Source organism: Rhinatrema bivittatum, chromosome 6, assembly GCF_901001135.1.
Source record: "Rhinatrema bivittatum chromosome 6, aRhiBiv1.1, whole genome shotgun sequence".
In the NCBI taxonomy this organism is placed as follows: Eukaryota; Metazoa; Chordata; class Amphibia; order Gymnophiona; family Rhinatrematidae; genus Rhinatrema; species Rhinatrema bivittatum.
The window spans coordinates 245,596,742-245,619,481 of NC_042620.1; the positions used below are offsets into that span (position 1 = coordinate 245,596,742).

The 22,740-nt window shown below is 46.6% G+C and overlaps 1 protein-coding gene across 5 annotated transcripts in view; it reads left to right on the forward strand.

Annotated features, from left to right (window-relative positions):
- Window positions 1-22,740, forward strand: part of LOC115094055 (sodium- and chloride-dependent neutral and basic amino acid transporter B(0+)-like) — a 440,377-nt gene that overhangs the window by 86,830 nt on the left and 330,807 nt on the right. For all 5 annotated transcript variants that reach the window (XM_029606711.1, XM_029606713.1, XM_029606709.1 and 2 more), the window contains one exon: window positions 15,687-15,819. In XM_029606711.1, coding sequence (XP_029462571.1) covers window positions 15,687-15,819 — 133 coding nt within the window. The remainder of the gene's footprint in view (window positions 1-15,686; window positions 15,820-22,740) is intronic.

The window sequence follows — 22,740 nt, forward strand, 5'->3', positions numbered from 1 at the left end:
CCCTGCCAAATGGTCCCCTGAAGCCATCTCAGCCTTCATGACACTCAAGGAGGCTTTTCAAAAGAAGCCGTGTCTCTGCCATCCTGACCCACACTGTCTTTTTATAGTGGAGGTCGACACATCCGAAGAAGGTTTGGGGGCAGTCCTCAGTCAGTACATTGAATCCAATGTACTCCATCCTTGCTCCTTCTTTTCAAGGCGGTTCTCACCTGCCGAGAGAAGCTATGGGACAGGAGACAAGGAGCTCCTCATGATCAAACTGGCTTTTGAAGAATGGCGACCCTGGCTAGAAGGCACTCAACACCAAATAGTACAATAGTTTATACTGATCATAAAAATCTAGAATATCTTCGACATGCTCAACAACTCAACCATCGTCAGGCAAGATGGTCCCTGTTTTTCAACAGATTCAACTTTCTCCTTAAGTATCATCCTGGAGAGAAGAACACCCGGGCTGATGCCTTATCATGCTCCTTCTCACCCCAGGACGTGCCAAACGAATCCCGTCTTATCATCGATCCTGCTCGAGTGTTGCACGGCACGGCCGTGCAGCCGCACAACCAGCTCAGCTTACCAGCGTGGGCAGATCTGCAGTCGGGCAACGAGGGACATCCCCTCCAGAACAATCTCCGATATCACTGAATGCAGGCATGAGCAACCCTCCAACACTCGCCCCGCCTCTTAAAGGGTCAGGGACCAGGAAGTGACCCAACCCCAGGAAGTGACATCAGTGTCAGCTCCCTTTAAAGCCTGGGACCTGCCTGCTGGTCTTTGCCTTGCAACAGGTCTTCCTTCCAAGCTGTGTCTCCTCCTTGGTTGTGATTTGGACTGCCTGACTCTGCCTGCCTGCTTGTCTGCCGCCTGCCTCTGACCCGGATTGCCTGACTTTGCCTGCTTGTCTGCTGCCTGCCCTGATTCGGATTACCCTTTGTATTTTGCCTGCTTGTCTGCTGCCTGCCCTGATTCGGATTACTTTTTGGACTTTGCCTGTTTGTCTGCTGCCTACCCTGATTCGGATTACTTTTTGGACTTTGCCTATTTGTCTGCTGCCTGCCCTGATTCGGATTACCTTTTGGACTTTGCCTGTTTGTCTGCTGCCTGCCCTGATTCGGATTACTTTTTGGACTTTGCCTGTTTGTCTGCTGCCTGCCCTGATTCGGATTACCTTTTGGACTTTGCCTGCTTGTCTGCTGCCTGCCCTGATCCGGATTACCTTTTGGACTTTGCCTTTTGGCCAGCTTCCTGCCCTGAGCTGGACTACATGGTACTCTGTCTTCCTTCTGCCAATTGTGACTCCACTCCACACCCGGATTCCACCCAGTCAGGTGAGGGGGTTTCCTTTTCACTATTGATTCTGCCTTCCGTTGGTGAGGGTTCGTGGGGTCATCTGATAGCCCCATCTCACCTCGGTATAGGGTCCACATTCCAGCTGGCTTCAGCCAACAGTTTGCAAGGCCATGGACCCGGCAGATCTCTCTGGACTCCGGGCCATCCCTGGGTTAGCCCAGAAGCTTCAGCAGCAACAGCAATGTCTCGAGGTAGTGGCAGCCACCATGGATCATCTCAACGCACGTCTCGACGCTCTAACAGCTGCAGCCCAACCCATACCGGCAGCTTCTGCTCCTCTGTGTCTTCCAGTACCACCCACGTATAATGGGGATCCAAAACTTTGTCGAGGATTTGTGAATCAATGTTTGATACATTTTTCACTACAACAGATCCAGTTCTCCACCGATGCCATCAAGACCACTTTTATTATTTCATTATTGGATGGCAAGGTGCTTGATTGGGCATCACCCTTATGGGAAAGGGCTGATCCCATGCTCCAGGACATTCAAATTTTTTTGCGAATATTCAAACAGGCTTTCGAGGACCCTGGACGATCAGCTTCGCTGAGCACAGATATGGTTCACCTCCGTCAAGGTATCAGGCCGTTGATAGACTATGCTACTGAATTTCGTACTCTAGCGACCGAACTGAATTGGCGTGAAGACAGTTTATGGGCCATTTTTCTTGAGGAATTGTCACCATGCATCAAAGACAAATTAGCAGCAAGGGAGTTACCGGATTCATTGGATGAGCTGATTCATCTTGCAGGGAGAATTGATAGACATCTTCAGCAATGCACCCGCGAAGCACGTCCTCCATGAAGATTCTCTCCTTTAGCTCCATTCTTCTCTCATCCTCTTCTTCCACCCAGTTCAGAGGCCTCTTCCCTGCTTCAAGCCAACGAACCCATGCAGTTGGGAAGAACCCACATCTCGTCTGAGGAGAAACTTCATCGATGCCGTTTGGGGTTATGTTTTTCTGTGCTGGTAGAGGACACGTGGTAAATACCTGCCCCCAGAAACTGGGAAATAGACCAGCCTTGTTGCCGGAGGGGAAACGCTCCTAGGCTGCACCCACGCATCCCCATAAATAACTCTTCCGGTAACCATCCGGAGGGACGGAATGGAATTTTCCTCACTAGCATTAGTAGAGCCCTGGTGGAAGAACTACAGCTACCCCTCTGCGCCTGAGACCGTCCTCTATACATTTCTTCTATCTATGGAGAACCTCTGCCGGGATATATCGGATTTACAACTGAAACTTTATATCTCCGCACCGGAGTCCTGCACGAGGAACAGATCTCTTTCTGCGTCCTGGATAGAGCTATACATCCCATGGTTTTGGGGGTTACCATGGCTTCAGCAACATTCTCCTGTGCTTGATTGGAAGGCACTCCAACTCGCCAACTGGGGTTCTCAATGCTTCAAGACATGCCTACAGCACATATATCCTCCAAAGATCGTTACCCTAGCTACCACCTCAGTGGATCTTCCACCTCAGTATCAGGACTAGGGATGTGAATCGTTTTTTGACGATTTAAAATATCGTCCGATATATTTTAAATCGTCAAAAAATCGTTAGGGCCACGATACAATACCAAGTCCCCCGATTTATCGTTAAAAAATCGTAAATTGGGGGAAGGGGGAGGACAGGAAAACCGGCACACTAAAACCCCCTAAAACCCACCCCCGACCCTTTAAATTAAATCCCCCCCCCCCCCGAACCCCCCCCCCCCCAATGCTTTAAATTACCTGGGGATCCGGCGGTGGTCCAGAACGGCGGCGGTCCGGAACAGCCCCCTCAATAGAATCGTGTTGTCTTCAGCCGGCGCCATTTTTCAAAATGGCCACCGCAAAATGGCGGCGGCCATAGACAAAAACGATTCGACGGCAGGAGATCGACTGCAGGAGGTCGTTCAGCGGGGGTTTCGGACCGCCGCTGAACGACCTCCTGCACTCGATCTCCTGCCGGCGCCATTTTCCGTACGAAAACGATTCGCGGCAAGAAATCGCTCCCGGAACCCCGCTGGACTCCCAGGAAACTTTTGGCCAGCTTGGGGGGGCCTCCTGACCCCCACAAGACTTGCCAAAAGTCCAGCGGGGGTCCGGAACGACCTCCTCCGTCGAATCGTTTTTGTCTATGTCCGCCGCCATTTTGCGGCGGCCATTTTGAAAAATGGCGCCGGCTGAAGACAACACGATTCTATTGAGGGGGCCGTTCCGGACCGCCGCCGTTCTGGACCACCGCCGGATCCCCAGGTAATTTAAAGCATTGGGGGGGGGGGTTCGGGAGGGTGGGGGATTTAATTTAAAGGGTCGGGGGTGGGTTTTAGGGGGGTTTAGTGTGCCGGCTCACGATTTTAATGATTTTTCACGATAGTTTACACACCCAAACGGCAACAATACGATTCCCTCCCCCTCCCAGCCGAAATCGATCGTTAAGACGATCGAGGACACGATTCACATCTCTAATCAGGACTTTACAGACTTTTTTTCCCAAAATAAAGCTGAGATCCTGTCTGAACATCGAAGTTTTGATTGCGCTATTAACCTATTACCAGGCACTCTTCCCCCACGGGGAAGGGTATATCCTCTTTCTCTCCAGCAGAAACCCAATCCATGTCCCAATATATACAGGAAAACCTTGAAAAAGGATTTATTTGACCGTCCTCGTCACTGACTGGTGCGGGATTTTTCTTTGTTACGAAAAAAGATGGTTCCTTAAGGCCATGTATAGATTATTGAGGACTCAATGTTATCACAAAAAAGGATAGATATCCCCTGCCACTCATCACAGAACTGTTGGATCGTCTTAAAACTGCCAAAATCTTTTCTAAGCTGGACCTGCGTGGAGCATATAACCTCGTCCGTATCCGGCTGGGGGACGAATGGAAGACGGCCTTTAATACTCGGGATGGCCACTACAAGTACCTCGTCATGCCCTTTGGCCTATGTAATGCTCCCTCAGTGTTCCAGCATATGATGAATGAGATCTTTAGAGACCTCCTATATGATTCAGTGATTGTTTATCTGGATGACATTCTTATTTTTTCCCGTGACCTTCAGACTCACCGACAACAAGTACGAACGGTGTTACAATGCCTGCGAGCCCACCAACTTTACGCAAAACTGGAAAAATGTGCATTCGAACAAGAGAATCTACCCTTCCTGGGCTATATCGTGTCCTGCCGAGGCTTCCATATGGATCCTGAAAAAGTGGGTTGCATCCAAGATTGGGTCCAACCATCCACCCTCCAGGGTCTTCAAAGATTTCTAGGATTTGTGAACTTTTATCGACATTTTATTCCGCATTTTTCTCAACTAGTGGCTCCTCTAACAGCACTTACGCGAAAGGGATCTGACGCCAAGAAATGGCCACCCGAGGCATGTTTAGCTTTTGCAAGACTTAAGCAAGCCTTTCTACAGGAACCATGCCTCCGGCACCCTGATCCAGACCGCCCATTCATTATGGAAGTGGATGCTTCCTCTCTAGGAGTGGGAGCAGTGCTAAGCTAGAGGGCAGATTCCGGGACCTTACGACCCTGTTCTTTTTTTTCACGGAAATTCACGTCCGCTGAATGTTACTATGGCATAGGGGATAAAGAACTCCTTGCCATTAAGTTAGCCTTGGAAGAATGGTGGCACTGGTTGGAGGGGGCCCATCATCGAATCACAATTTTCACTGATCATAAGAATCTCGAATATCTGCATCGGGCACAACGTCTTAATCCTCGTCAGGCCCGATGGTCATTTTTCTTTGCCCGATTTGATTTTGAACTACGTTATTGTCCAGCCGAAAAAAAATGCCGGGGCGGATGCGCTCTCCTGCTCCTTTGAAACCAATGAAACCCCGGACCCACCAGCATACATCATAGATCCAGCTCGGATCCTACTAGCTACAACTTTACCTATACCTTCTGGGAAGACGGCTGTTCCCTCTAGGCTTCGCCAGAAAGTCTTGAAATGGGCCCATGATTCTCTAACAGCAGGACATTCAGGTCAACGTCATACATTGGACCTCCTCAGACGATATTACTGGTGGCCATCTATGACACGTGATGTAAAATCCTCTGTGGAATCCTGTCCCATCTGTGCCCAACACAAACCACCCGTAGGATGACTGTGGGGACTTCTACAACCTTTACCTGCTCCCAAACAACCTTGACACATTTATCTACTGATTTTATTGTGGATCTTCCCACGTCTAATGGCTGTACTGTCATCTGGGTAGTCATGGATCGATTCTCAAAGATGGCTCATTTTGTGGCACTTCCCAGCCTTCCATCTGCACCAGAGCTGGCACATTTATTTACCTCCCATGTCTTCCGTTTGCACGGACTTCCTTGTCACATTGTTCTGATCGAGGCGTACAATTTACAGCTAAATATTGGCAAACCCTTTGCCAGAAATTCAATATCCAGCTGGGTCTCACTAGTGCTTATCACCCCCAGGCCAATGGGCAAGTGGAAAGACTCAATCGTACCCTTAAAACCTTCTTAAGGACATTTACCAATACTCATCAGGACAATTGGGCTCATCTTCTTCCATGGGCAGAATTTTCTCATAATTCCCACCTCAGTTCTTCTACAGGCACTTCTCCCTTCCAGGTAGTATATGGGAGACAACCGTTACCCCCCCCCCCCCCCCACCACCACCACCTTACCTTACCCCTCTCTGTACCCTCCCCGGCCACTCAATTGACAGCGGTCAATCTGAACAATCTCTGGAGACAGACTGAAGATTTGATTTGTACGGGCCAAGAAGGTAGCTGATCGCCATCGACGACCAGCACCCCTATTTCATCCTGGAGAAAAGGTCTGGTTGTGCACCCGTAACATCCGCCTCAGAGTTCCATCCATGAAGTTGGCACCACGCTATATTGGCCCATTTTCTGTAGTGCAATGCATGGGGCCAGTTTCCTACCAGCTGCGAATTCCATCCTCTCTCAAGATACATGATTTATTTCACGTCTCCTTGTTGAAACCTCTCATTCTTTCTTGGCCTTCTCGCAAAACACCTGAACCCTCCCAAGTGTCAACTGAGGAGGATCAGATCTTTGAGGTTCAAGAAATTCTGGACGTTCATCGTCGCCGGAACTGCTGGGAGTATCTCATATCGTGGTGAGGATTTGGCCCCGAGGAAAGTACGTGGGAGCCCGCATCCAAAACACTTGATAAAAATCTCTTGTGCCAGTTTCACAGCGCTTAGCTCCGGAAACCCAGACCTCCTGGGAGGAGGCCTAAAAGAGGGGGTACTGTTGCACGGTGCAGCCGTGCAGCCGCACGACCGGCTCAACTTACCAGCGTGGGCGGATCTGCGGTCAGGCAGTGAGGCATCCGGGACATCCCCTCCAGCATGATCTCCAACGTCACTGAATGCAGGCATGAGCAACCCTCCAGACACTCGCCCCGCCTCTTAAAGGGGTCAGGGACCAGGAAGTGACCCAGCCCCAGGAAGTGACATCAGTGTCAGCTCCCTTTAAAGCCTGGAACCTGCCTGCTGGTCTTTCCCTTGCAACAGGTCTTCCTAGCTAGCTGTGTCTCTGCCTTGGTTGTGATTTGGACTGCCTGCTTGTCTGCCACCTGCCTCTGACCTGGATTGCCTGACTTTGCCTGCTTGTCTGCTGCCTGCCTTGATTCGGATTACCCTTTGGACTTTGCCTGCTTGTCTGCTGCCTGCCCTGATTCGGATTACCTTTTGGACTTTGCCTATTGGCCAGCTTCCTGCTCTGAGCTGGACTACTTGGGACTCTGTCTACCTTCTGCCAGTTGCAGACTCCAGTCCACACCCAGATTCCACCCAGTCAGGTGAGGGGGTTTCCTTTTCACTACTGATTCTGCCTTCCATCGGTGAGGGTTCATGGGGTCATCATCTGATAGCCCCATCTCACCTTGGTATAGGGTCCACATTCCAGCTGGTTTCAGCCAACATCGAGTAGTTCTTGCAGCCATTCACACTGTACCTGCTGGGAAGACGGTGGTGGCCAGAAACTTAAGAAAAGATTGTTGAAATGGGCACACAATTCTCGCTTGGCAGGCCACCCTGGTCAGAGTCGTACCTTGGCTATGTTGCAAAGATTTTACTGGTGACCCACCATGAAGAAGGACATACAGGCATATATGGGTTCCTGCGCTGTCTGTGACAAGCAGAAACCACCTCCTGGGTGACCTTGGGGTTTATTGCAACCTCTACCTTCACCAGACGAACCTTGGACCCATATCGCTACTGATTTCGTAGAGGATCTGCCATCATCCTGGGCAACAACACCATATGGGTTACGGTTGACCGGTTCTCTAAAATGGCACACGTCTTAGCTTTACCAGGATTACCCTCTGCTACTGAACTAGCTAAACTCTTCATCAAGCACATCTTCCATTTTCATGGTGTCATAATCCGCTATGTTGGTGGGAGGAGCAATCAGATAGGAGTAGCAATTTGATGTATTCCATAGGCGGAGTTAGCAATCTGTAGTGTCTCAGATATCGTCTTGCTAAGGAGTAGCAATCTGTAATGAATCTGATGTAGTTGTGGGTGGATCCCTGGGCTGGTGACAGATGACCACACCCCCAGGAGGATATCCCAAGAGGGACCACCGGCTAGGCTTGAGTATGGAGACAGAAACACATTAGTTCTTTTATTAACAGGATTTTTGAAACCACCAGAGGTGGCAGTAGTGAGCTGATATGCCCGGCAGGGCTGTAGTCCCTCGGGTACTGGAACAGCGATCCAGGATGGCTGAGCTGTTGAGAAACTGTAGAAAGTGAGTAAGCAGAGTAGGCAGAATTCATGAATAGAACTAGATGGCAAAAACTCACATAAGGTCTCAAGGAAGCTCAAGAGCTGGAAAGGTTTAGGCCCTTGAAGAGCGAGTACCTGGTTCCAGGGAAAGCTCTGAGAGAGCAATGGTAACTCACAATTGTTTGTAGCAGCGATAGCTTCCAAGCAGTAGAGAATCTTCAGAGTGTCCAGGAACATGGGCCCTCGAGGAGCGCGTACTAGATCCTATCTGAAATCTGAAAGTAAAGAAAAAGAGTGATGCCCCCGAGTAGCGGGTACCTCTGGTAAGTCCGCGGAGGCAGAGTAGCTTGGGGGGAGTAGTCCGTAGGTAGCGAGACACATTGCCATACCCAACTGCTTGCTAACTCAATTAGATAGTGAAATGAAGACCTTTACATTTTGGAAGTGGATGACGTCATCTCAGGGGGACGCCCCTGAGGTTCGCGCTCTTGCTGGTACTTCAATCAGAGCGCGTGTGCCCTAGGTCTTCAAGCAACATGGCGGATCTGCAATGTCGAGCTGGTCCAGGGATGCAGGAGGGAGATGACATGGAGACGCCACGGCAGCCAGCCATCCATCAGACCCGGAGGGAGTCACCACAGAGGTAAAGAGGGTGGAGTGAAGACATCGAGCACTGATGATCGCAACACATGGGATGCCTAAACATATCATATCCGACAGAGGAGTGCAATTCACTGCAAAGTTTTGGAGAGCATTATGTCAGAAGTTTGACATCGTTTTAGATCTCGCCTCTGCTTACCATCCTCAGTCTAATGGTCAGACGGAAAGGATAAATAGGTCGCTGAAACAATTCTTGCAATCATATGCCAGCTCTAGACAGAATGACTGGGCCGAACTACTGCCTTGGGCAGAATTTGCTATCAATTCCCATTCTGCTTCTGCAATGGGGTCTTCCCCTTTCCAACTTGTCTACTGGAGACAACCTTTACCTCCGCTGCCTATTTCATTGACTGTAGCTTCTCCTGCTGCTCAGGCTACCACAGCAGAATTATTCCAACTCTGGAGGCAGACAAAGGAACTCCTCTTTAAGGCAGGACAAAGGGCAAAGAAGACCTATGATGCCCATCATCAAAAGGCACCTCAGTTCCATCCAGGTGATAAGGTCTGGTTAAACACCAAATACCTCTGACTCAAACTTCCACCTGCAAGATTTGCTCCTTGTTTTGTGGGACCTTTCGCCATCCTGAGGTGATTAGGGAACTTAACCTACAGCCTAAAACTACCTCCATCAATGAGGATACACAACACATTTCATGTATCTTTACTAAAACCTGTCATCCTTTCTGAGTTCTCCTGCAAAGAACCAGTGCCTACAAGCCTGAATACAGAAGATGACATTGAATATGCCGTAGATGACATCCTTGATGTACGAAAAAGAGGCGAGTCTTGGGAATACCTCATTTCTTGGGAGAACTATGGTCCTGAAGAAAACTCTTGGGAGCCACTGGCCAATATCACGGATAAAGAGATGCGCTGCCAGTTTCACTTGGCACACCCTAGCAAGCCAAGACCACCCGGAAGAAGCCTTGGAGGGGGCCCTTTGAAGGGGGGGGGGGGTACTGTTGCGTCCATCGGTCGCAGATGGCTACTACCTCTCTGCCTTACCTCTTTCTCTCCCCTTTTTCTTTCTCTGGGCAAAATGGCTACCTCCAGTGCTGAATGCCTTGGGCCTCCGTGTCCTCCAACAAGCATGAGCGTCCCCATCCACCATGCTCCCGTGGTCTCCTAGGGAACGAGCGCACACACACCAGATGCTCAAATACACGTCATAGTAGGAACCTCGGGGGGCAGCCCCACCGCATGACGTCAGTACCTCCGGGTACTTCAAGCCTCCGCTTCCGCTCATCCAGCGAGTTAGCAAAGTCTTCGCTTCGCTACTTTACCAGCTCTAAGCTGCAGCTTAGACGCTACTTTCCAGGGCTTCGATCCTCTGAAGCTCCAGACACCCACCCCACGGGGTTCTTTTGCTTCTGGTTCCTTCGGGGTCCTTGCTAACACAGACAACTGCTCCTCGGGGGTCTATCTCTCTCTAACTCTTACAGGGTATCAGGATTACAGGGTACTCACTCCGCGAGGGCCCTTCTCTCCTTTATCCTGCACCACGGACCTCTGGTACCAACTACCATCTGTAGGAAGACGTCTCCAATCTGTGAGTACCTATATGAGCCAGTGCTCCAACTCCACCCCCAGCTGCGGCACCTCCCGCACTGCGGCTTTTGCCTATCATGACCATCTGGGTGAGATAACATCACTGTGCCTGTTGAGTGTATTGGCACCTCTGGGATATGTGCCTTTTCTTCCTGCCTACCATCATCTACAGCACTACAATAAAAGACTGATCTATCTGTGTCTGCTAACTGTGTCAGCCAATCACAGTGGCTCCCCATGGGGCTCCTCCCTGTGGGTGGTAACACCTTCACAGCGACCAAGGGTTCACAATGCCACAAACACAACAGTAGGAGAAGATCCTCATGCTGGTTCTCCTATTGTGGAAAGGGCCAGTTTTCAAAAAAAGAGAAGATTATTAGAGATGTGCTTCGGGTTAAATTTTGTCGGGCTTTGTTTACGGTCCCCCCCCCCCCCCCCATGGGAATTTCGTTTTTCCTGTGGTTCAGGGTTGGGTTTTTTAGGGGTCCCCAATTTTTGGGTTAGTGCACGCTATCAGGAGTTAGCACGCACTAACTATAAATGAATTTTTTCTGAAATTTTGGAAAAAATCTATCGTTTTTCGGTTCTCCTGAACCATTCCGAATTAGGTGATTTCGTTGACATTGCCTAATTTGGGAAAAATGATTGCACATCCCTTAGCTCTTATTATTTAAAATTGGAGAGGATGACAGAGAGGGAAATAGTCTAGAGTCAGTGGAAGAGGGTGAAGCTCAGTCAGTGGGAGAAGAAAAAGAGGATCAGATTAGACTGTTCCATAAGGAAGAAATGGCTGCACTAATAGCTCAGGTTTCCTCAGCTTTGAGTTTAGCAGAGGTGAAAGCTAAGGAGACTCCAGGTTGGGATCCTATCTTGAGAGGGAAACATAGAGCAGTGCCTACCTTTCCTTTGCATCCGTAAATTAAAGAAATTATTTTTTGGGAATGGGAAACACCAGAAGCAGGCTTTAAGCACCTAAGAATTTTTAATAATACACAACTGAATCATTCCTATAATCTCCTGTAGCGAAATGAATATACCTTCTGCAATGTAAACTACACACAGTTGAAGTATTCTTATTAGTCTCTGATACAACCCATAAGATATCTTTATTGTATAAAATGCCACAATTCTATGTATATAGTTCTCTTCACACCCTGTTGCAGCTTATGATGTTTATTTAACCTTGCCTGTTCTATGTCAAACGCTTCTATTGTTTATTTAACCTTGCCTGTTCTATGTCAAACGCATCTTTTGCGCAAGTTACTGTTATAATGTAAACCGAGGTGATATCTTTGATGAACTTCGGTATATAAAAACCAATAAATAAATAAAATAAATAATAAGTCGTAGCCTATGTCTTCCAATTTGTTGGAACATGTTTTCAAACAACCCAAAGTGGATGCGATGATGGCAGCTGTTTCTAGGAGAGCCACTATACCAGTGAAAGTTGGTGTCACCTTGAAGGATCTACAAGTCAGAAAATTAGAGTTGATTCTGAAACATAGTTTTTTGGCTAATTCCTTTGCACTTCAAGGGGAAGTCTGTGTGAGCTATGTTTTAAGAGCTTTACACCATTAGATACAACAAGTCACAGAGTAGGAAGAAACAGTGAGGCTGGAGTCTGCAATGGTCTATTTGTCTGACACACTATATGATGTGATAAGAATTTCTGCCAAGTCTTTAGCTCTTTCAGTGGGAGCAAGATGACTTTTATGGCTATGGAACTGGGCTGCAGATATGTGGTCCAAAACTTACCTATCACGTTTACCCTTTAAAGGTAAATATCTCTCTGGGGAAGAGCTGGATCATCTGGTTAAAATTTCGGCAATGCAAAACTGCACTGCTTGCCTGAGAATAAGGCCAAATCAAATTTTCAAACATTTCAAAGTCATAGTCAGTTCACCGAGGCCAGAAGGTATAGGCCTGACAAGCAGGAACCACTCAATTTGCTAGAGAAAAAGGAAAGACTCAGTCCTTTCAAGGTGCAAGAAGTCCACAGGCCAATTCTAATTGGTCCACTGGAACATCTCAAAGTGCGCAAAAGAGCCCTAGGGGCTCATAAGTTCTTTCTGTGTTTCTGTCAGCTTGTAATGGTAACTTTCAACTGTCATGCTGCTTCCTCTCTCAGCATGCTGACAGCAGATGTGACATTAGCAGCTTCTTTTGCCTTAGGGATTAACCCTGTCAGCTCCAGCTAATTATGTTGCAGAACACTGTACTATTATGCTGCCATCTTCTGTTTAACTAAAAATCAGTAGAAAATAAGGAGTTTTTAAAGATAAATACATTTCACTGGGTAGAAAAATAGTTGAAACCTCTGTTTTACCATAAAGCTGAAATGCGAGAAGAGGGAAAAGGAACCCCATTACTTGCCTCGGAGGGGAGTGGAAAAGGGAACACATTGGAGCTTACAAATCCTTCATTTACTTGGGGTAGGGATGGTGTTGAGACATTGGGGATTGTAGCCCCATCACATCCTCAAAGAAAAAAAGGATATTGGAATTTGGAGCCCTTTCACTTGCTCCTGAGGTAGGTGGGAGGTGAGACATTGGGGCTCACAGTCCCATCACCATACCTGAGAACTTTTGATTTCCAGTCACTCTGAGATTAACATGGATTAGCGGGGGGGGGGGGGGGGGGGGGTAGGGGGAGGGCAACTGCACAGCGGGACCGGATGCTCACAAATTTGCTCTCATAAACACTCTTATATGTTCACACTTTCACTGCTCATTCTCTCACATTCTCACATGTCCATTTACACCTTTACTTCTGCCATTCTCCCACCAACACACACACTCACGTCTCTCCCTCTTCCATACACACATGCCCACTCACTTTCACACCCATGCTCACTTGCACTTGCACTTGCACTCACTTGCACTTGCACTCAGATCTCTTCTTTATACACAAATACACAATCACTCACTCTCACAGACATGCTCATTCATTCTCTCTCCCCCCATTTCAAAACACACTAGCAACAGCAGTCTCTAACTTGGGCCTCTGGAGCAGCAGTAGCCTCTTCCTTCTCCTCCTGTGCTGTGGAAGTGGACGCTGCCTGTTTCTTACTCCGCGTTTGATGCACGGGCAGGAAATCACAATGTTGATTGACCAAGGCAAATAGGATGGGGCAGGCAAGTGGCTGGATACAGGAAACAGGCTGTGCAGGAGCAGGTGGTTTCACGAGGAAACGAAGTTAAGAGTTAAAAAGGTCCGAAGGTGGTAGAAATCATTGTTGAGTTCCTCCTTTTTCAGCCGCGCAAAACCAATGACATTCCTTTCTTCTTTCCGGGTCCAAGCAGATTGGTTTTGCTGCAGCACCCGGAGATTTCCAGTATTGGCCTGGAGACCAAGTAATTCTTTTAGAATTCCAGAGTCTCCAGACCAAATCCAGAGAGTTCCCAGGTATGCCCATCACTGCTCAGGGGGAGGCAGAAAATGGAAGCTCAGAGCACATTCTTCAGCTCTTGGTGGAGGCCGTGTGTCCTTTAGTTATCAAAGGGGAATAGAACTTAGATTGTAGTGATTGGTATTTCAGATACATTGCTGCTGCCAGTGACTTTCACATGCTTTCAGCCACGATAATATTATTTTTAACAGTTTATCCTCTAGGAAGGTTGATAGTGAAAATAGTTTCTCTGGGTAATTTTTAAGTTACCCAAACAAACCTCAAAATTTACATTTCCTATCCTACTGATGGGTAAAATTTTATTTGGGTAACTTTTATAACATATAAAAAAAAAAAAAAAAAAAAGGCAGAGTGGTCATTTTTCAAAATGGAGAAAGGTCATTGTTGGAGTGCCACAGGGAACCTGTACTGGAACCTGTGTTGTTTATCATATTCATAAAAGATATGGAAAAGGGAATAAGTAATCAAATTTGCAGATGACACAATTATTCAAAGTTGTTAAAATGAGAGCAGATTATGAGGAACTGAAGAAGGACCCTGTGAGACTAGGAGACTGGGCATCTGAATAATAGATGAAAGTTAATGTGGAAAAGTGAAAAGTGTTACACGTAAGAAAACATAATCCCAAATGCAGGTATACAATGCTGGGTTCCATATTAGGAGTCACCAAGCAGGAAAAGGAACTTGAAGTCTTTGCAGACAATACATTTAAATTCTCAGCAGTCTGTATCAGCAGTTAAAAAAACAAATAGAATGTTAGGAATGATCCAGAAAAGAGTGAATAATAAAACTAAAAATATCATATTGCCTCTGTAATAATCCATGATGTGATTGCACTTTGACTATTCTTTGCAGTCCTGGTTTCCCCATCTAAAAAAAATGATATAGCTGAACTAGAAAAGGAGCAGGGAGGAACAACAAAAGTGACAAAAGGGATGGAATGGCTACACAAGTTAGCGCTTTTCAGTTTGGAAAAGAGATAGCTAAGAGGGGACACTACAGAAGTTTATAAAATCATGGTTGAGTGTGGAATGGGTAAATGATAGTTATTTACCCTTTCAAATAATTCTACAACAAATCATAATTCTCTTTGACTCAATGCACAATCAAGCTGTGGAATCTGTTGCTGAAGAACATAACCTCTCTCCGGTGCGCAATACATTAAAGAAATGAGCTGCTGCGTTAAAAAGCAGGCGCTAGGGGAAATTGTACATCCCTAGTGCCACCTTGACAACAGATGCTTGGGAGAGGTGGCTATAAGTACAGGTTAGGAAAATGGACACTCAATATGAACGTTCGTTTTCTTCTGCTACCAGCACAATATACTCACACAAGACACACGATATGGATCGTATATATTTTGCGCCCTGAATTTTTTTATCCTGGTAAAGTCTTTTTTTTTTTGTTCGTTTTCATACAGCTTTCTGTGGTTCTTCCTACTCAGTATTGCGATGATAATTTGTAGAAGGAACCACAGAAAGCATGTTTATTGATTTTTGTTGAGCCCTTAAGCGTGGCATGACTTAATGCCAGCCCCAAGGCTGGTGCTAAATTTTCCACAATAAACAGGGTGAGTTGGGCATGTGTTCATTTTTTGCATCCTGAGGTAATGGCTAATAGCTTACATGTGGTGAGTGCTATTAGCTACGCGCTCAATTGGACGTGCATTATGGAGGCGCTAATCCCATTATTGCATTGGGCATTAGCTTAGCGTTTCCAAAATGCATGTCAAATAGAGAGTTAACCAGTGCACTGACCTGAACACCGTCAGCCTGATTGTGACTAGCACAGCGGGATTTAAAAAGGGTTTGGATAAGTTCCTGGAGGAAAAGTCCATAAAACATTATTAGCCAGGTAGACTAGGGAAAGACATCACTGTTCCTGGGACTACCAAGAAATCGTTCTAGTTTTTGGGATCTACTGGATATTTGTAACCTGGGCTGGCCACTGTGGGAGACAGGCTTATGTTCCTATATTCATGAAAATGTGCTTTTTTTTTTCAGTAAAGTAACTCTCCGTCGATCCAGTGGATTTGATGATACTGGTGATGTTGTATGGCATTTAGCCCTTTCCCTCCTCCTGGCATGGATTATTGTTGGAGCAGCATTGTTTAGAGGAATAAAAACTTCTGGAAAGGTACCTAGGAAACAAAAAGCACAGATCCAACTTGTCTGATGATTTCATTCTAAAAGAAAATGTGTCTTCATATATTGTATATACTTTATAAATATTTGAATGAATCTGCATTCATTGCTGCAGTTCTTATATAAAGATACAATACAAATATAAAATATGTAAAGTTTTAATCTGTTAAAAGTTAGAAATATATATTTAGGAATTCCAGTATTATATAAATTATACTGATGCAACATTCTTTCCTGTAGCATGAACACAGCTATGTATTCTGGGACTAGATGCTGACCATTCAGTTTATGCTATGGTAGACTTGCTAGGAAAATGTCTTTATTTCAAGAAAAGAAAATAGGGTACAGGTTATTTTCACAGGACAAGCTGGATAATAGTCCTCACATATGGGTGACTTCATTAGGATGGAGCCCAATCACAGAACACTTTTGTCAAAGTTTCTAGAACTTTGACTGGCACCTACTGGGCATGCCCAGCACAGCACCAACCCTGCATCCTGCAGGGGTCCTCCTTCAGTCTTCTTTTTTCCATGCAGCAGTAGCCACATGGCTTAAGGAGCTTTCTTCACATTCCTGTCAGGAATTTTCCTCACGAAACATCTCTCAAAAATTTCAAAACTTTTTATCCCATAGGGGTCCCCCTATCAATATCTATACTCCTCGGTCGAAAGGTAAGGCTTTACCCTAATTGCGGTTGATTCCCATTGAGTTACTCCTTTGGGGCCTACCGGCCATCGACTGCACCGCGACTACATTTTTGTCGAAGTCATGGTGTCGGGTTTTCGTCGGTGACCCAACTATACTTAAACAATGTCCCTCACTGACCCGCATAGGGTCTGTGTTTTGTGTTTGGGGTCCGACCATGACGTCCAAACTTGTGCCAAATGTGCCCAAATAACAGCGAAGGGTCGCAAAGCTCGTTTAGAGAAAACGGAGTTTCTCTTTCACTCAAAAACCATGGCTCCATTGATAGATTCAACCTCGTCTGAGCTGTTCCATCGACTTCTCATCAGCACCGAGACACCGCTGCTGCCCAACCTAGCGTTGACGATTCCAAAGGTGTTGATCACCTCCTTGCCTCCTCAAGAAATGGACCGAGGATATCATCATGAAAAATGTCGACACCATCATCGCAAGCCTCAGTCCACCAATGCAAGCAAGCCCTCGTCATTGACGTCGACAAAGCCACCGACAAATAAGCCTCATCCAGAAAAGGCCCCATCCTCTTCTGTTACTGGATCACCGAGGCATTCCCCACCTTCAGTGGTGCAGGGATCCGTGATTCCACCTTCACTGGTGGACCCTTTGGCTATGCCAGTGCTGCCTCCGGAGCTGGGGTTACTCACCCCAGGTCTCCGAGAGGAATTGGATTGGATGATCCAAGAGGCCATCGGAAAAGCACTTTAGGGCTTCCAACCTCCATTGACGCCGGTGCCGGAGCTGGTCACCGATCCGATTCCCGTAGCGCTTGCACCGCTACTGGGTAGACTAGATGCGTTGATTGGTGCCCTTCCACCACTGGAACCGAGAGCACCGGTGGATCCAGTACCTTCTACTCCAATTCCATTATCATCGGATGAAGAGGAAACACCAATACCCATTCCACCGTCTGGGATCTTACCACCAACTCGTCTATCGATGTCACCAGTTCCTTTAGTGCCTCCATCGATGCTATCAATGCCCCCTTCAATGCCGTTGGTTCCACATCCAATGCCATCGATGCCTAGTCCTGGTCCTTCGGGATTAACACCATTCCTTCCTTCTGGAGATCCTATGGGAGCTGTTGACCAGCCTTATGATCCTTGGACTGATGATACTTCCCAGGTTACCGATGATCTGCCTTCAGAGCTCTCTCTTCCAGATGAAAGACGACGTTCTCCACCAGAAGATCTGTCTTTCATTAATTTCATCAAGGAAATGTCTGAAACCATTCCATTTCAACTTCAGACAGAAGAGGACCCTAGGCACAAGATGCTGGAAGTACTCCAGTTTCTTGATGCTCCTAAGGAGATAATGTCTATACCCATTCATGAAATCCTGATTGACCTTCTAAAGAGAAACTGGGAACACCCTGGTTCAATCCCACCTGTCAACCGTAAGACAGATGCAACTTACTTCGTGCAGTCAGCTCCAGGATTTCAAAAGTCACAGCTGGATCATCACTCTGTGGTTGTTGAATCAGCCAGGGAAGCATCCAGGGAAGGAACAAAAATCCCTGGATGCTTTTGGTAGACGTGTCTTCCATGGCTCAATGCTCATACCTCACATTGCCTCTGTTCTGTCCCCATTAATGGGTACATGTTTGTGTTTGTAGATAGTGCAGCCCACCTGTGTTTACCACAGCCCCTCCTTACTAGTAATTGTGACACTTTCAGTAACCCAGCAGAGAAGTCTGAAAGCCCTGCCTTTAAAAGGGAGTATGTCTTTAACAAAAGCCCCCTCCCTTCAGGTTCCCTCCTGAGTCACTGGGTCCTGGGCTCTCTGCTATTGGTTCTCACCCTTACCTCAGCCTGAGGAGAGTTTCTCCGGTATTCATTGCCATGACGGTGGGTTAGTCCCAGCCAAGCCAGCAGCAGACTTACGTGCCTGTAACCGTTGTTACAGAACAGCTTTTTACGTTCCTCCTACCGCTTATTTATAAGACTAATCAGCCTCAACCCCACGTTCTCTTTTCCTGTGCCCCAAGAATCTTCACCTTCCTTCCCCTGCCTTCATCCAGCTACAAGGATCTCTGCCAGTGGCACAGACGTTTGAAACCAACTCTTGTAAGTAGTTATAAATTAGCTTTACAATAAAGATTTCAAACTTAAAGATCTTTGTGTGAGGACTGATTGGGTGGAATGTTAGCTGCTTTGGAGGGAACTTGGAAAGTTTCTGTGAAGCAGAACAGTAAAAAAGCTGTACAGTGAAATGCTGTACAGTTGAGAACTGTACAGTAAAAAGCTGCTCTCTACAAAGGGTTACCAGTAAAAGCCAGTTTCTCTAAGGAGGTTACAAACGGAAGCTAGTCTGCCTTAATAAAGCACATTATTTACTGGGAGCTGCAGAGAAAGGCAGCCAGTGATCTATAAATAAAGCACAGATCACACAGAAGGTAACAAAAGAAAAGCTGCTTGGAGAAGAGCAAAGATGGAACTCAGTTAAATTCACTTGTACAATCTGTGAAACTTTGAACTGAAATCCTTTCAAAAACCTGTGTGCAGTAGAAGTAAAAAGGGATTTCAGCCTGCCACAGAAGGTATACATTGAATAGGAGTAGTAAAGAAACGTTGGCTTTGTGTGAGCAGAGACGAGGTGGGAAGTTTCTAAGCTGAGGAACTCACCCCTCCCCCTTGCAATTGCTACAAGCAGAGAGCAGTCAGTTGCCATATAAACCAAAGCACGAGTCCTTCTGTTACAGGGACTAGAGAGAACAGAAGCCATGGCAGGAAGGCAGGGAAGATAGAAGTTATTCCAACCTTCCACACATCCCTGTGTTACACTTCGCTGCTAAAACTTCTCACCCTCTTCACCACACTCTGACAGGCTAGCAAAACAAACCTTTATAGTGTCAATTAAGATAAACTCAGCCTGAACAGACACAATTACAGGGAGCATCATGGCTGAAACTGCAGAACAGCTGGTCAAAGCCATCACAGTACAAAGTGACACACAAGAGCGGAAGGAAGGCAGAGAAGAGAAAGATGAAAGCAGGGAATCAAAGAGATTGTGTGCGCTTACAGAGAGAGCTGCACAGAGATATGAGGAAAAGAAGCTGAAGTATGAAGACAAGCTAGAAAGGGAATGGCATACCATTACTAAGAAAAAAGAAAAGATTTTAGAAAACCCCACCAATCTTAAGTATCACATAGAGCAGCTGAGGCTTTATGTTCAAACTTATCAGCTCAACACAGAAGAGTATCTAGGGTTCTTAACAGGGATTAATACTGCAGAAAGCCTTGAAGAAAAGGGCCACCAGCAGAGTTTACACCAAATACGCCAGAGAATGGTAACAGACACTATTAACAGTGCAGAAGCAGGTGACGTAATAGATGAGGCCAACTCTCAGCACTCTCACACATCTAAGTGTACATCAAGATCTGTTAGGTCACAAGGGTCAAGATACTCGAGCCACTCTCAACTCAGCTCTATCATCCTCCAAAAGAAAGCAGAGTCCCAAGCAGCTAGAGCGTGCATACAGTGTGCTGAACAAGCAGCAGCCCTCAAGATAGAAGGGCTCAAAATAGAAGAACAGAAAGCCGTCGCCACAGCTGCTGCCGCCACAGCTGCCACCACAGCTGCCGCTACAGCCACCACCGAGGAGCGCAGAAAGGCTGAGCTAGAGATTGCCTTAGATCTATTGCAGCAAAAGGGAGAAGCAGCAGCCCTTGAAGCCCAAATTAAAGTACTGGATGCGCCCCCGGATCAGGACAATGGGGAGGACCTACTCAAATGCACGGCCCAACAAGAACCAGTCCGACGGACGCTAGAGTACGTCATAACTCACCCTCTAACTAATGCCAGCGTGTCGCCTCCTCCAGAGCAACCCCCGCATTGGGAAGGAGCACACCTCCCTTCACAAATAGAGACCTCAAACAGAGAAATCAAACCTGAAGCACAAATGGCCATGAGTACCAAACCTCATGGCAGCAGTCCACTGGTTCTAAATCATGCGAATGTAAGGCAGCCACACACAGGAAATGTTCCAGCCGAACACACCGAGCCAACGCACAACAGGAGTGATGTGCATAGTCAACCACAGGATATCAATCCAGCGAGGCCCATCACCTTTCAGGAGGAGCCTTCAGAAAGAGAAGACTTATCAAGGTACATGTCTCGCCGAGAACTCATAACCACCAGCCTCCATGTGTTCAACGATCAGCCCAAGGATTACAGGACATGGAAAGCTGGTTTCCAAAATGTTGTGAAGGATATTTATTTATTTATTTATTTATTTATTGTTTTTGTTATACCGAGTTTCATGATAGGCATCACATCAACCCGGTTTACAAATAACAAGGAGTGTAAAGCATAACGTAACGTAAAAAACAATATTTTCAATAAGAACCTTGAACTTTAAATACAGTGAATCAGAAAAAGGGAGAGGGAAAGTTACAAAAAACAAGGAAAATAAACTTGGGATGGAAGGGGAGAAATTGAACAGCACAATATTTACATTTCAGCCTATTGATACATTAGAATAGCAAGTGAAAAAATAAGACTATGAAACGGTACATAGGTAATCAAATGAATAAATATGACACAGTTGTGAATGGTAATAGTATGATAAATATTCAGCAGGAATTAGTGAGAGAGGGTTTGAGGTTGGTTGATTCGTGTTTACATTCCATTATTGCATACGAGTTAGTGCTAGTGAGAGGAGGTTTTATTCAAGGCTTGGAAATGCTTTTTTGAAAAGCCAAGTTTTTAGTCTTTTCCTAAATGTTAAAGAGCATGGCTCTTTAACATCTTGTCTTGGATATGAAGTTGGGATCGTCAGAAGAGGTGAACCTGATGATGAAATGGTTAGGACGGGAATCGGCCGAACACGTGAGCAGATTGAGAACCGCCCACCTAAAGAATCCCTCTGCAGCATTAAAGGAAATGTGGGAGAGACTCGAGCAATACTATGGAAACCCAGTCACCATAGAAAATGCATGGTTCGAAGAACTGGAAAACTTTCCAGAAATATCCAGAAAAGACAACTGAAAGCTATTAGAATTGGGAGATCTTCTCCAAGAGGTGGAGACAGCGAAAGCTGAACTAATTTACCCGAGTCTCCGCATCTTAGACACACCACGGGGCATGAACACCATTATAAATAAACTGCCAAGTGATATACAAGACAAATGGGCATCTCACGGTGCACAGTACAAAGAGGACAACAACAGGCACCCACCGTTCCATGTCCCCACAAAATTCATACGTGACTTGGCAAAGCACAGGAACGACCCTAGCTTCCAGTTCAGCACACGTGAGACACACCGAATCAGCTACCTAGTGGGTGAAAAGCCAGCCAAAGAGTATGGCAGCAACAGGAGGCCCATTTCGGTGCACAAAACGGAAGTGTCACCCAAGACATCTACACAAGATGAACTTCCTGAAATGAGTGGGGTGGAGGATCCAGAACGGCAGTGCCCCATACACAAAAAACCTCACCCGCTCAGAAAGTGCCGAGGATTGAAAGGGAAACCTTTGAAAGAACGCAAAGAACTGTTGAAAAAGTACAGAATTTGCTACAGGTGCTGCTCTTCGTCTAGCCACATGGCTAGAGACTGTAACACAATCATCAAGTGTTCAGAGTGTGGGAGCGACCAACATAATAGCGCTCTGCACCCTGATAAAGCAAAACCTCATCCTTCAAGAACTTCACACCCCAGTTCAAACCACGTCGGGGAGGAGAAGGATGAACAAACGCCAGAACCTGAAGTGGTCCCAAAATGTACACAGGTGTGCAGGAGAAATAGCAAGGGGAAATCCTGCACAAAAATATGCCTGACCAAAGTGTACCCCAAGGGGTGGCCTGAGCAAGCAGTCAAAATGTACGCCATCATAGATGAACAGAGCAACAGATCCCTGGCAAGGCCGAAATTCTTTGACTTGTTCGATATCCACGAACGCTATTCGCCGTACAGCCTTAAAACCTGTTCAGGAGTTGTCCAAAGGATGGGGAGGAGGGCAAGTGAATATGTAATAGAAGCGATAGACGGCAGCTACAAGTCAAACTTGCCTACTCTCATCGAGTGCAACCAGATGCCTGACAACAGGGATGAGATTCCCACACCAGAAGCCACTCGACACCTTCCTTATCTAAAGTCCATAATGCACCAGATCCCACCACTAGACCCGGAAGCAGAGATCCTGCTGCTATTGGGCAGAGACGCACCAGCACTGACCAAGGTCTTAGAGATGCGTGATGGCCCAACAGCTGGTC